The 14,074-nt window shown below is 38.9% G+C and overlaps 1 protein-coding gene across 4 annotated transcripts; it reads right to left on the reverse strand.

The window, feature by feature from the left end:
* Nucleotides 1–671: 671 nt before the first annotated feature.
* LOC116198644 (histone-lysine N-methyltransferase SUVR5) lies at nucleotides 672–13,030 on the reverse strand. Of its 4 annotated transcripts, none has more exons than XM_031528841.1 (12): nucleotides 12,275–13,030; nucleotides 10,148–10,479; nucleotides 9,199–9,501; nucleotides 9,016–9,126; nucleotides 8,640–8,750; nucleotides 4,897–7,647; nucleotides 4,452–4,613; nucleotides 4,028–4,144; nucleotides 2,407–2,510; nucleotides 2,181–2,318; nucleotides 1,747–1,834; nucleotides 672–1,196 (listed from the first exon to the last, which is right to left on the reverse strand). In XM_031528841.1, exons 2-12 carry the CDS (start codon nucleotides 10,442–10,444, stop codon nucleotides 1,089–1,091), a joined length of 4,290 nt encoding a protein of 1,429 aa, XP_031384701.1. In that variant the 5' UTR covers nucleotides 10,445–10,479; nucleotides 12,275–13,030; the 3' UTR covers nucleotides 672–1,088. The 4 variants fall into 4 exon arrangements, with proteins under 4 accessions (XP_031384701.1, XP_031384698.1, XP_031384700.1 ...); XM_031528838.1 differs by having other exon boundaries at nucleotides 12,238–13,030; XM_031528840.1 differs by lacking the exon at nucleotides 12,275–13,030 and adding an exon at nucleotides 11,935–12,204.
* Nucleotides 13,031–14,074: the final 1,044 nt, after the last annotated feature.

Genomic DNA, 14,074 nt, shown 5'->3' on the forward strand with positions numbered 1-14,074 from the left:
AGTGTCGGTTATCGAATCTATCAGTCATGAATAATTTTCTTTTAACTTTCGAGTAGAGAGAAATGTATTTTCAATCCAGATTATTCTTGATCATTTCATGATATGAATTTATAGAGTTATTATAAACAGTTCCTCGTGGACCCTGATCATAATACGACTTTGTAGGAGATCTCATGCGACAGATTGTTTGGTCAGTGTATGCGGGGATGAGCAGCGAATTATTGAAGGAACAATCAAGTTCCAAATAAATGTTCCTTTCATGTTAGGTCCTGCAACTTAATTATTTTGATTCCATTTCTTTCTTTTCTTATCCTTTATTATTATCATTATTATTATCTTATTTTATTTTTCGATTGCAAGTGCGGTTTTTTGAACTCTATAATTAATACCCATCCATGTAATATTTGACAGTTAAAATAGGGAAAAAGAAAAGAACTCTTGATTGCACTCTGTTGCATTTCATGCTCCAGTATTTCCATCAAATGCCCAATCCGAATGATATTTAATAGGCAAACCCGTCAACAGGCCGGTGCAACTGATGAGCCCGTACCTGTTTATAAACACGGTTAGGCACAAGAAGTATCCCGGTCACATGTTTCCAACATATCACATATCATAGACAACGCGTTTACTGATCCAAATCTCACACACTGAATGATCTCTTTCAGATGATCGAACTATGGATCTACCGAAAATTCTATAAAAAGAATGTCATGGGGCCAAACACGACATATTCCAACATGGTCATCATTTATCAAATATTATACATCTGAACATCCTACAAATTCCCAGAGTATACACATGAAAAAGAAAATGCCGAATTTAAACCGCTTGGTGTTTCTATCCCGAACTGCTATGTCAAACTAGAGACAAAACAATTTGCCAGACTAAACTAGACAATGAATACCATCTACTCTCCAAAAAAGAACCCATCAAGAAGCTGTCTACTAATACTACCAAATCGGTTCAGCAAGATAATCGATGGTGCAGAAAAAAGAACTACTCAGCTTGCCCTTGGCACCGGTTAAAAGATCTGATCAGAGGCACCAAAACTTCTTCCTTTTGACTAGGGAAGACTGAAAATAGTTTCAATAAAGTCGGGCCCGGCAGTTTCGAGATTCACAATGGCAGGGATGACCTTCTCCAGGAAGCAGCTCGTAACGGTAGTCGTATGTCAATTCTTCTCCTGCTGCTATCTGCTCGAGAAGAGAGAGAGAGGAAATTGAGACATGGAAAGTGCAGAAGTCTTAAGATACGCACAGTTGCGAAAATATACAAAGATATTCCCAATTTCATGACCTCGCCTTTTCTAAAGATACAAGCAAAGCAAATTTATTCAAAGGATAAAGGATTGCAACCCACGAAGAAAGCTTGAAAGCATTTGTATTGCAGAAGAGTATCGACAAAGGAAAATGTATTGTGCTTCAAAACACACGAATCATATAATTTCAGGAAAAAAAACTTTAATTATTTTTCAATTATTTTTCACAATGAAGCAGCATGTCAGCATTCCAAAAGGCAAAATGCAGCCTTGGTGTTAAATTCACACTTTCCTAATATGGTAAGCATATTTAAGGCATGCCATAGTCCCAACTTTTCTCCTTTCTCCACAGAGAATTAAATCACAGACACATTTACATTGAAAAAGTATATTCTCTCTATTTTTTCCCAAGCATACGTCCATTTTTTTTTTCAAGAAAAGGAATAAGAAAAGCGGGTTTAAACAGAAAGGGAAACAGAGCTTACATCTCGACTTGCATAGAGACCGATATGTGCACGCTGACAGTCCATGCTCTCCACGAGAACTTGGTGATTCACAAGATTTGGGGAGCAGCTGTCCAATATCATATATATACAGAATCAACTACATGTTCATGCAATAGTGAAGTAAATAAATATCATAAAATCAACTCCTAAGGAAGCATCCACTACACTCTTGTGGAATAATTGGCAATGAGAACTTATTGGTCCCCCTTATCCTTCTCACTAAACCAATGAAAATGCGACCTCAGCAACTGTTCTTCCTTATTGAAGCATATCAAGTCACTCCAAAGAGGATGAAATATTTCTTCATCAGCAAATTGGGTAAAGGAATTAAATGAACAGTTTCTGAAATTCTCCACAATATATATTAACAAATCCAGTAGAAGTCAACAGGTAGTTGACTGATTCGTTCTCACCTGTGATTGATGAACCGGGAAACATTCCCATACTTTGTGGAGTCAATCACATATCTGACCTGTCCTTCAACTAATCTGCTCATATCGTTGATCTGAGAGTTAATTTCATAGATATAGCTGCAATCCCCTCTCCCATACCTAAAGGAGCAAAGCAATTAACCCAAGTGAGATCATCAGTATCTTAGAAATTCAATTAGCAGAGAGCACAAAGCAGATGGATTCAAACCCGTTGCGTCTATTATCTCCTTCCAGCTCATCTATAACTTCTCCAACATACTCGCATATAAATGTGCCACGCATAATTGCCTCCCCTGCCCTCAATCCCCAGCCCTGTACAATTTTAAAAGCATCGATTTCAGAGAGGGAGAGAGAAACTTTTAATAATCTATCTATTTATCTCATATATATATATATATATACACACACACTAGTGAATCTACATGTGTGTTGTACATGAAAGGTTTTTCGATAAGTGGTAATATATAATACTTATAAAATGCTAGAAAATATATAAAAATTAAAGTTCATTCGAAAAATATATAATTAATTATATAACTTCATTAATAATCTTATTGGTTGGTTGAAAGATACCAAATCAATAAATTTGAATTACTTAATATCATTAACTCATATTTTTTATATAAATAAAACATAATTGATAATATCAAAAGTTATAAGTAATTAATTCAATTTTTTTCCAAAATTAAGTCAATTTACCGTAAAAAAATTAGGTTAATACAAGAAGCGAAGGTATAATCTTTTAATATTGCACTTTACCAGACTATTATATATTTGTTAAAATTTTGAATTAATTAATTCAAACAAAAGAAGGAAAAAAATTTCAATTTTAATGTTTAACCGAAAAGAGATCGTAATAAATATATTCTTGTTGTATTGCACATATAATAAATGTTAAAATATGCAAATAAAACATGGGCAATAAAATAATTAATATAAAAAACCTTAGCGGAAAGCATGATTAAAATCATGAGAACAAAGAGCAAAATGAGTGAACACTGTTAAAGGAAAATGAGTCATAAGCAAAATACCAAAACAAGATCATCTAATCTATACTATTATAAAGGAGGAACGAAAGCAGTTGTGTGATTTTTCTTCTCCCAAAAATATCCTTAGTTAAATAATATAATTAAATAAAAACCACTAAACTATTGGAAGTTGCTTAAAGGGTGATTTAGTCAATTCTTATCCTCATTAACTAACAACTATTCCACTTTTCCTATTTGCTCTCTCTTCCTCTCTCTATGTATATTATATTATATAAAGGGATCTATTTGCATTCCATAGTTTTTAAAAATGGATAGTCCAGTTGAGAATCAGATTGTTGGTTGGTGCAGTCCTTCCAGTGAACTATGATATTAATACAATCATATTCATTGAGTCAGCTCAGAGCCGGCCGACATGCAAGGGTCCTGATTAAACCCGGCCAGGTCCAGCCCCTCTCTCATTAAATTGGGTAAATTTGGATTTAAATAACTTACCTTATTTATCTATCTATTGGGTAAATTCTTTTAAAAAACTCGGTTGAACGTATCAACTGCTCCTTAAACCAATCCCTCGACCCATAAACTTGGCCTGCCTGATGTTCAGTCCAACTCTCTAAAACTACATTTGGCTCTTAAGAAATGGGGGTTCTCCATTCCTTTAGTCAAAAATAATTAAGTAAAGTAGGAAAGAAAGCTCTTCAATTGCATTCAGAAAGTAATGGAATTTGGAATCTTTTATAACTTTCAATTCGAAAAAAAATAAAAGAAAAATTGACAGTTACTTTGTCAACTGACAGAAAATTGACACTTTTATTTTGTTTTATTTAGTCACGTAAGAATTACCTTTTTCTCCGTCTTGAATACTTCGAGTTTCACTCGCACCCCGTTCTGCAAAATTCTGTTTGGACAGGTCTTACCGCAACTGCACAAGGGGTTGCACTCGTATACAAGGTAACCCTCCTGCATCAAAGCTCCAACATTTTAACAACATATCCCTAATTTCATAAAAAAATTGGAATGTATGTGGGTGTATATATACATATTGAATTTCATAAATAACTTAAGCATGCATTCACTAATTAAGTACTAAAAATAACAGCTTGATGGATACAACTGGAAGACAAATTCTTTGGAAAATAGTTCCACGAGAAACTATATTTATGATATAGACTAAGTATAACAAAAGCATCAGTAATTATATTGAATGATAGGAAAAAAAAAATGTAGATAAGTGATTACATATATGTAGGTTTTCTCATTGCAATACCTCCAGGATGATGCGGCCACTCTTGTCATATGGGAATCTACCGCTCATGGATTTGCCATAAATGTCCTTCGCATCTTCGTAGTCATTATCGAAAAGGTAGACATGGTCACATGCTTCCGGACGGCACACAGATTGCACGCAGGCACACCCAAGTTGATGACTCTACACCAACCAAAGAATAGTCAGCAACGAAACAGAGTTTTACGAAATTTTGACTTGATTTCACACATTCAGATACATGCATGACTTTGACAAGATTAAATATCAATAGTTCGTATACATGAAGCAAACCTGATTGAAAGCGTGATTATGGCACAATAAATGCATCTGAATGAGAGAGGACCAGAATTTTGAGGGTATTGCTGAAGAAAATTGCACTTCAAGCATGGATTGCAATAAAGGACAAAACCAACTAGCCACCACTAAACTGAGTAAAGCAATATACCTTACTTTCGAGACCGACTGACCGGTCAATCAATGGCTTTGTGATATAGGTGAAGCTCTCCCAGGGCATGGAACATATTCCATCATGGCCATCAGAACCAAAAGCATGAAGGGAGTCAAGAAGCCACTCATCAACCACACAGGCTATTGGGGCCGACTCCCTACCGAAGCTTATGTCCCCACAAAGTATAATGGCATTGTGGAGAGTCCTGGACTTGAACTGATGGGGGTCTACGACATAGTGGCTCTCATCCACGTCCCACTCATCATCATCTGAATGATCCAGGGGGTGCCCTGAAAATTGACCAGCCAGACCCTTTGGTGGTGGCACCAGTGGGGATGATAATTGTGTTTCCCTCACAGGTCTACAACCGTTTGGACAGACAAAGCCCTCGAGGTGCCAGTTGACTGAAATGTTGTGTTCACTACATAGCTTCGCAGCCTTCAAGTACAGGCGTTCAGGCAATTCCCCATATGCAGCCTCCAATGTGGCCTTGATGCTCTCCTTGCAGCAGGCCGTGCGAGCAACAGACAAGATGTCTTGATTGCTTGGCCGAGGCTTTGTCTTTTGAATCTGAGAAAATAAAATCTTTGCAATTGTCGAGCATTGTGGTTCAGTCAACCTCCCATGACTAGCAGTCCCCCCAGCCGCTGCATGGGACTGAAGGCCTGTCAGCACTGATGTGAGAGACTTCGAGACCTGCATTCGTTTCTTCAAGCCTGTGCTCCCTCGGTTTCTGATCCTATAAGATGTTGATCCCAAACCCTTCTTAAACCTCGGGCGGCTTAGTCTCCCCGATTTGAGTTTATAAGCGTAGTAACGAATTCCTTTCTTTGTGGGCCGAGAGCTCGCTAAACTTGGGCCCATATGGGCAGCTTGGTGGTGCCGACCGAGATCAGGCAGCAGATCGAACTTCAGCCCGCAAAACCGGCAGACAAACTTTCTGACATTGTCGACATTATTATGATTCCCCACAATAGCCAAGGGTTCTGGATTGGTGTTCGCAGGAGACTCCTCTGACACAGGAATCTTCTGCTGGGCGATTCTTGAGAGCCTGAAACTGGCGGGATGTACAGAGATGACATGGGCCCAGAGCTCCTCAGCATTCCCAAAGTGACCACGGCAAGGAATGCACTGAAGGAGCTTACACTGCTCAACGAACTGCACATGGTGTCTCTCTTGCACATGGGACTCCAGGACTTTCTTATTTGTGTAAGAGTCAAGGCATATGGCACAGGCATAGCCTCGGAAAAGCCACTGGGCTTCCTTCTTGTGGGCTTCCATCCAGTGGGTCCCAAGGGCCCGATCATCAAGAAAATCCTCCGAGCAGATCTTGCATTTAAGAATTGAGTCATCATCATTAAGGTCGTCGTTCCATGGCACACCAGCCTGTTCTTCCACAGCTGATGGAGCAACCTTTCCTGCTCTGTCTTCTTCCCCAAAGCCCCAGATTCTCTTGAGCCTCTCCTTCTCACTGATGACTAACTTCAATAGGAAGTTCCCAATGTGGGGTTCCTTCGATGCTTCAGAGAGGGCCCACTGGAGCTGGACCTCTATAGGGACTGGGTTCCTGAGCGAAAGCACACTCTTAAACAGCCTAAAGAAGAGGTCGCATGCCTTATGGAGATCGACCTTCTGCCTTTCATCAGAACACCCCCGCAAGAGTTCAATAAACACTTCTTTTGAAACTATGCGGCTCTTACCGTTCCTTGCCCGTTTAAGCCAGCTTGGGAGGTGCATGTCACAGTATAAAGAGTAGCGCTTAGGGCTCTCCATGCACTGCCCAGTTTCATCGGGCAGGCCAGAGCCTATACAACGGGCTGCCTGCCCATAGACGAATTCTCCACCCGAATGCTCTGGCCTCTCCTCCAACCCAAGTGAATTCTCAACTGGTCCTACCACCACGAGAGCCTTCGAAAATGGACTTTCCAAATTCGATATGAACTCCTCATGCTTCCTCTTATTCCCGACATTGTCTGAAGGGCCCACTAGTCTTCTTGAATCATCACGGGGCCGGTGCTTCTTGCAGAAAGTGAGGCCAGGCAGGGACCGATGCTTGCATCGGGTGCCCAGAACAGTGGTCCCCTCACACATAGGTGACTCAGTGGGCCCTGCCCTTTCAGTTCTAGGAGCAGAGCTGCCGAGAAACCGAGAGGCCAAGTGTACGCAACAGTAGATATCTCCCTCATTCGCAGACCTCACACACCGCCTTCCTTTGGACTCGATAAAAGCTGCACACTGACGACTTCTACTGCCCGACTCAATGGGATTTCTAACCACTAGTTGATTCATTCGTGTTGACTCAGGAGTAGTCAACTTCACATTGTTGTTTCCACTTTCAACAACCATCTCGTCCCATCTCTCAGTGACACTGCTGGGGGAGGCCATAGGTCGACCGGCCAAACAAGGCTCGGGTGTAGCACTGTCTCGGCTCTTGAAAAACTCAGAGTCAATCTCAACGACTGCCTGAGTGGATGGAACTTTGGCTTCTACGGGAGAAGTATGGACCTCTGCACGACGGACCTCAAGCTTGGGCCTCTTCCTAGCAACAAGGAGGTCAGGGATCACGGGCCCGGGCGCACTATTGTTCTGGGGACCTGTTTCTGAGCTACTGATGGATAAAGGATGAGATGTTGAGAACCATTTCATGACATCCTGCTTCCAGGTTCTACGGTCAGCACCAAGCACGGGCTGCCCAGGCCCATCACAGAGAGACTTGACTTCGTTCCAGCAGATCGAATCATACAACTCCTGCAATGGATGAGAAAAGGAGAAATGTGAATGGTAGATTCAATGCTGAGAAGAAAAGCGGGAATTCTTCCATGTGACTTTTGAAATTAACAGGCAAAAAGTGATTAGCAGGTCATCTTTCTACAATCTTTTCTAGAGCGTTGACATGCACTCTGCGCGGGAGCAGGATTAGAAAAAATTTTAATATTTTGGAATTGTGATTTACATTTGATTAATAGAATATTTTTAAATGCTCTATTCATCTGCATAGGATATGGCTTGCACGTCATCTATATTCTTCCTATTATTTAGAAATGGTCAATTGGTAGGGGAAATAGAAATTCAAGGGTGAGGAAAAAAAGGAGTTAGGGGAAGATAAAAATAAGAGAAAAAGGAAAAAAAAAAAAAAGATACAATGGGAGATAAAAGGGAGTAAACATCCGCAAGAATTTATAAGAGAGAAAAAGCATAAAAGAAGACACGTATCCTCAAGTACAGAAGAGTGAAAAATTAACCATCAAATGGACAATTTTGTCCTCAACGGTTATCTAATATATTCTTGTTTAACTAAGATTGAGAGACATTTTTGTAACTGCAAGGGACACCAAATGTCTCCATTATATAATAGTCCAAATAGTATAGAAGTATAGATAATCAAATTCAAAAGCATTGAGATTTAGATAGGTTTAAGTTGGGTTTTGATGCTTAGTTAATTTCTAATTATGGACTTCGTATTTTGCTATATTGTTTGATCAAGTAGCAACAGCACTTTAATGGATGGGTGGGGGGGGGGGGGGGGGAGAAAAACCAAAACCATTTATAGAAAACAAACTAAGTTCTTTCCTTTCCTTTGCCTGATATAAGAATAAATACTTAATAATAAACTACTTCTTAGAAATGGTAACACAAATTAAAGTGACAATGGCAAAAATGTAATAACTAAATTGTTCACCCTCATAAGCATGTAGTTACATGAGAGCATACTATGCACTTTATAGGAAGCATATCATTACCTCTTTGAGCATTTCAACCAATTCAGCAGTCTCTACATTCTGGCATCGCCTTGTCCAAGAATCCAATGACTGCTCTAGCCATTCAGAGTTAATGAACTTCCGCAATATCATCTGTTGTGTTAAAAAGTAATCTACATTATTTCAAAGTTGAACTCAAGGGACATCAAAGCTACAAGTTTCCAGAAGTATATAAACTGCACATTTTTCACATTATCTGCATCCATATGAATATTTCTTGGATGCAATGTCAGATGAATATAGATTAGTCCCATTGATCTCAAGCAAAGATACTCCACAAATTTTATCCCGTAAAAATAAAAATAAAAATGAGCTTAAAAGTCCAAGCACGAAAGGTAAAACAAGAGAAAGAAATTACACTCTGAAGCTTCAGAATCATCTTGCCCAGATCAGGATAGCCATTACACTGGGAAGCTTCCATAGCAAACTCCTTCCACACATTCACATCACGGGCTGATTCTATTAGAGCCTACAAAGTTAGACAAATAAAACTCAAATGGCCATTGAAAGAAGCAAAAGAAAACACAAGTATATATGTTACCTCCATGTGAAACTGATCTATTATGTTCAGCATGCCCACAGCGAGCTTCTTCATAATGAAGCGACGCGCAATTGTCAGATCTCTGACCAATTTTAGGCCACTTTTGTGTGTCCGATATGCGATTGGATGTGGGTAATCACTGATTGGACGGACGAGAAGTGTGTCGGCCCAGGAGTAGTTCCTGGTGTGGGGAAAAAATATCACAAAGTACTTCTTCCTGTCGTGAGTCGGTTTTCCTCTCACAGTTGATAATGGCCAGTCAGCTCTCGAACATCTTATTCCGACCTGCCATCTCCCCCTCCACTACGGAGTAGGTAATATATGCAAAAACATAACATTATTTGTGTTTTGGTTCTTATGTAGAAGCAAATATCAGTTGATAAAGCTCCATTCATTTAAACTGTAGCTCAACAATCTGAATTCTTCTGAAACTGGACGATGTTATGATAAACAAGAATTGAAGAATATACATGAAGACATATCGGACTTTTGATATCAACTACTGAGTTAATTAGTAAGAGTTTGCACTAGAACCAAGTAACCACTCATCCAATTCTGATAGTGCCAGGAAAATTGCTTTAAATCTGAACCACAAAAGCCTATCAGTAAGTTCGAAGAAATAATCAGCAAAAAGCCTGGTTACTGCATAATAAACAGATCATATTACAACCAATAATATCAATTCATGTAGATATCTATACAGATACGATTAAGTTTAATATCTATCAATTCAGCAAAAAGCCTGGATTACAGACTGATTAAGTTATATAGAGTAAAATGCAAGCTTCGTCTATTAGTGCTAGATATCTATATAGATATGATTTTTAACAGCCAGAACTGATTCACAATGGAAAACATCTTCCAGTTAGCTAATATTATCAATTCATGTAGATCTATATCATAATAGAAAAGGACAGAAACACTCAAAAGATAATAGTGACAAGACTACCTTAACCCACAGAGCCACTGATTCATCTCCTTCAAGCCACTTGGGTTCCGAAAGAGATGAGTCTACGTCCCTGCTGTTGCTTGGCAGCTCACTGTCGACAGTATCCTCGATTATATGAGAACTCTCCAAGGGCTCATTCCCCCGATTTTCCTCTAAATCAGGGGAACAACTAGATAATTTTTGACCCTCCAATGAATCAGAAAACGAAGCACTGCCATCTTGTTCCTCAAGATCACGTGATTGGTTCACTGGATCATGTCCTTCAGGTACTACACTTTCTGTTTGTTTCCCTTCCATATTTAGACGGTAAATAGTCTTCTATTGAAACTCTCCTGCATACATAATACAAGAACACAGCAGCATTTCCATGATTCCTCAGCTTTATTTTTCCTTTCATTCACTGAATTTCAATAATATTTGCATTGAAGAGAGAATTGAGCGAAAGGCTGTCCATCTTTCAGCAGTGTTTTAAGTATACGACAATGTAGTATTATTTCATACATAGTTTTTATTTTTATTTTTTTTTCTATCAAGCAAATCACTAAGATGTAAGAACAACAGTTTCCTAAGAAACAGATGGATACTAAAACCCATGAAAACAATCCAAAGATCACAATTCCCATGGATTTTTTACTTTCTTTTGCTTGCCTGAAAATTCCTAGATATACTTAAACATAAAATAGTAGAAAATACTTTTTTTTTAGTTCAGAAATTAAAAGAAAAACAGGTAACAAAATTAAACTAGCAGATACAGCTCAATGATATAATGACCAATAAACTAGCAGATACAGCCCAATGATACAATGACCAGAACGTATTATAAATCAGGTAAAATCATATCATTCATTTCAACGAGGATTACTTCTTAATCCGAAATTTGAGTTCAACAATGAAAGTTCCCTTATACAGATGAAGTGGAAAAGAAGAAATTGTTTCTCCATCAAACTGCTAGAATTTACTAATACACAAAAAATCAATATTTCCTTCCCCGCCTGAGAAATTACTCGAGCTAAGTTTGTCACCTTGACAGCTTCATTAGATGTTTGTCTTTCAAAAAGTTAAAAGTTCAATCATGAAGTTCCCATACCGGAATGGATTTAAGGAAAAAATAGAAAAAAGAAAGAAATCGTTGCTCCACCAAATTGCAAACAATCAACCCATCAAAATCAAATTTGCGCTACATTTGAGAAATTACCGAGCTAAATTTATTACCTTGACAGCTACATTAATTACTTATTTTTCAGAACGTTTTAAAAGAAATTTGAACTTTCCTTCATCCTCCAAGCAGCAAAACATGCAATTGAAAAATTCTGCAAAACCCCTGACAGGGAATTAATCTTGACAAAGAGTTACCATTTTGACAGGTAAATTAATCAATTCGACAACCCAATTAAACTCGACGAAAATGTGAACATGCCTCGGTGATACAAAGATCTGGCCCAGTAATATATCCACTGAATCTGTTACATGCAAAACACTGAATCTGTCACATGCAAAGGATGTGACCAAACCAGCAGCGGGAATCAGCCAAAAACCCCAAATTCTAGGACAAGAATCCCTCCCAAAACCCTAATCAAGATCATCCATAGAGAGATGCCACCATTCACATTGACAGTAAAACAGCAGCAAAAAATCGTGAATGGAAGCTCAATCCCCAGCATCAGTCAACAGATCATGAACATGTCGGGCACACGAGCAAGCCCCAGAGACCTAAGGAGTCGGTCCAAGGAGGTTAAAGATCCAAAATTTATGAAACCCCATGTGACAAAAACTGAAATTTCACAGACCCAGAATCTCAATCGATGAAATGGCAGGACTTTTCTGACGGGTCCCCCTTTTGTTGTTTTAATTTTTGGGGTGGAGGGGGGCTAGCAGAGGAAAACCATGACAATGGAACCTGCTAGGTCACCCATCAATGGAAAATAAAAACATGTCGCTGTTAGGTGCAAGAAGGGCATATTCACATCCATCGAGCGCACACACACAAACATGACATATATGTCCCGATACAACAAGGAAAACAAAAAGGGGTTGGGGTTTTAGCAGAGAAGATGAGAAAAATTGGATAATTGTGGTGGCAATGTGTATACCTTTAAAAGAAGGGATTTTTGCACGAAGGAAGATCACCTTTTTGCCATTGTTGTTGTTGTTGTTGGCTAGGCCAGAGGGGCTTGGGGGGTACTGGTGAGACACTGAAAATTGATGTTGGTGTTGGTGATGTTGTTGGGTTCCTACCTCTCTCTGCTTTTCCTATGTCGTCTAACAGGACAATATATCCCTCAATCGACAACACAATAGGCGCTGCCGATGAATAAAAGATTATAGGAGATTATATGGTGGCGTCGGGGCCGAATTCGATGGGGTTTAGGTCTGGGAGATTTCTGGGCACAATGGGGGCATGTGATAGATATAAGACCAATAGTGCGCCAATGCCCGAACATTGACAAAGACAGCTTCTTTTAGGTAAGAGAAAGAAAGGAAAGGTTATATACGATGAAAAAAAAAAAGAAAATGAAGAGATGAATGGGTATGTCGAAAAAAAAAAAATCGGTGATTTTAACCTAAACGAAGGAAAAACCAAAAGGGTCAATGAATTAATTATTCTTAATACATCGAGGGCCGACGATCAATTATGGTGATTACATCCATCCATCCATCCAAAGGTGGAGAAGAAAGAAGCAGAGAAGGCAAGGGAAGGGCGAGAGGAGAAATGGGTACTGTCGTAATGGCCAGACCAGAGGGTTGAGAATGAGAAATTCATTCATCTGATAAATAAATGAAAAAAAAAACATTTTTTTTCCATTAAAGAAAGGGGAAGGGATAGAAAAAGAACTGAAGATCGATGGGGGGTGATGGGTGAAACTGAAACTGGTCTAACTTTGGTTAAAGACGACTCGGGGATCAAGGAGAAGCCTGCGGTTTTCTAGCAGCTGATTATTGATATTCCACTATATCGCTTGGATCTATGACGGGGGAGGAGAAGGCGTGGATATTTCCTCTTTGGCCCCTTGAAATATTCACACTTTTGTTCACTCTGCACCCTCGGTGTTTATATGTTACCAATTAGGGCCCTCAAGTTTTACTTTTGTCCGACTTTACACCCCGTGGTTGAAGGATTTCGTAGGTAGATTAATTGTGTCATATGACGTGGAGAAGCACCGGTGAAGCCGTGGCACATAAGGGTGCGGCCCCTTTTAACACGAGTTTGCGAACCATGGTTTTGTTTGGATATGAAAAACTTTTCATTCTTCCCCACCATAATTTTTATTAATGTCCAGTCAACTACAAAGTATGCATATTAATGTTTCGACTTAGACTGCATCTAAGCGGATTGGGAATCCACATCAATGAGCGCAACTGAAAGCCATGAATTAGTTCTTTGCCTTCTATTAGAATTTTGAGTATTTCTCGATCATTTTCCAATTTGACGTATAGAATTGAGAAGTGTAACCAATAACGAAAATTATACTATACTATACAAACGGCGGTTCATGGACTGAGTAGATCATCTATACTTCAAAGAAAAAAATTTCTAGGAAAAAAAGTCACATTTAATCCTCAACCTTTTGAAATTTTCAAATCCTAATCCTAAACTTTAATTTGAGCTAGAATCTATTCTCAATCTCTTCCAGTAGTGTCACTTTTAGTTCTTCGATCAATTTTTTGTCAATTGCTTAAACTTTTTCGTCCAAAGTTTTTGCTAAAAAATTAGTTAAAAGCAAAATACTAAAAAAATGACTGAACTAGGAGAGGGAGAGGAGGAGGAGGGGGCAATAGGGCCTTTCTTGTTCCCCGTGGGATCTTCGGTGACCACTTGGGAAGTGCCTACTAGTGAGGCTCATCGCCCCCTTCTTCGTGCAATTCTTCTATCTTTTTTATTTTTTAAAATTTTGGTTCTTTTATTTTGAAAATATTTTCTTGGAAATA

This window comes from Punica granatum, chromosome 3, assembly GCF_007655135.1.
Source record: "Punica granatum isolate Tunisia-2019 chromosome 3, ASM765513v2, whole genome shotgun sequence".
Taxonomy (NCBI): Eukaryota; Viridiplantae; Streptophyta; class Magnoliopsida; order Myrtales; family Lythraceae; genus Punica; species Punica granatum.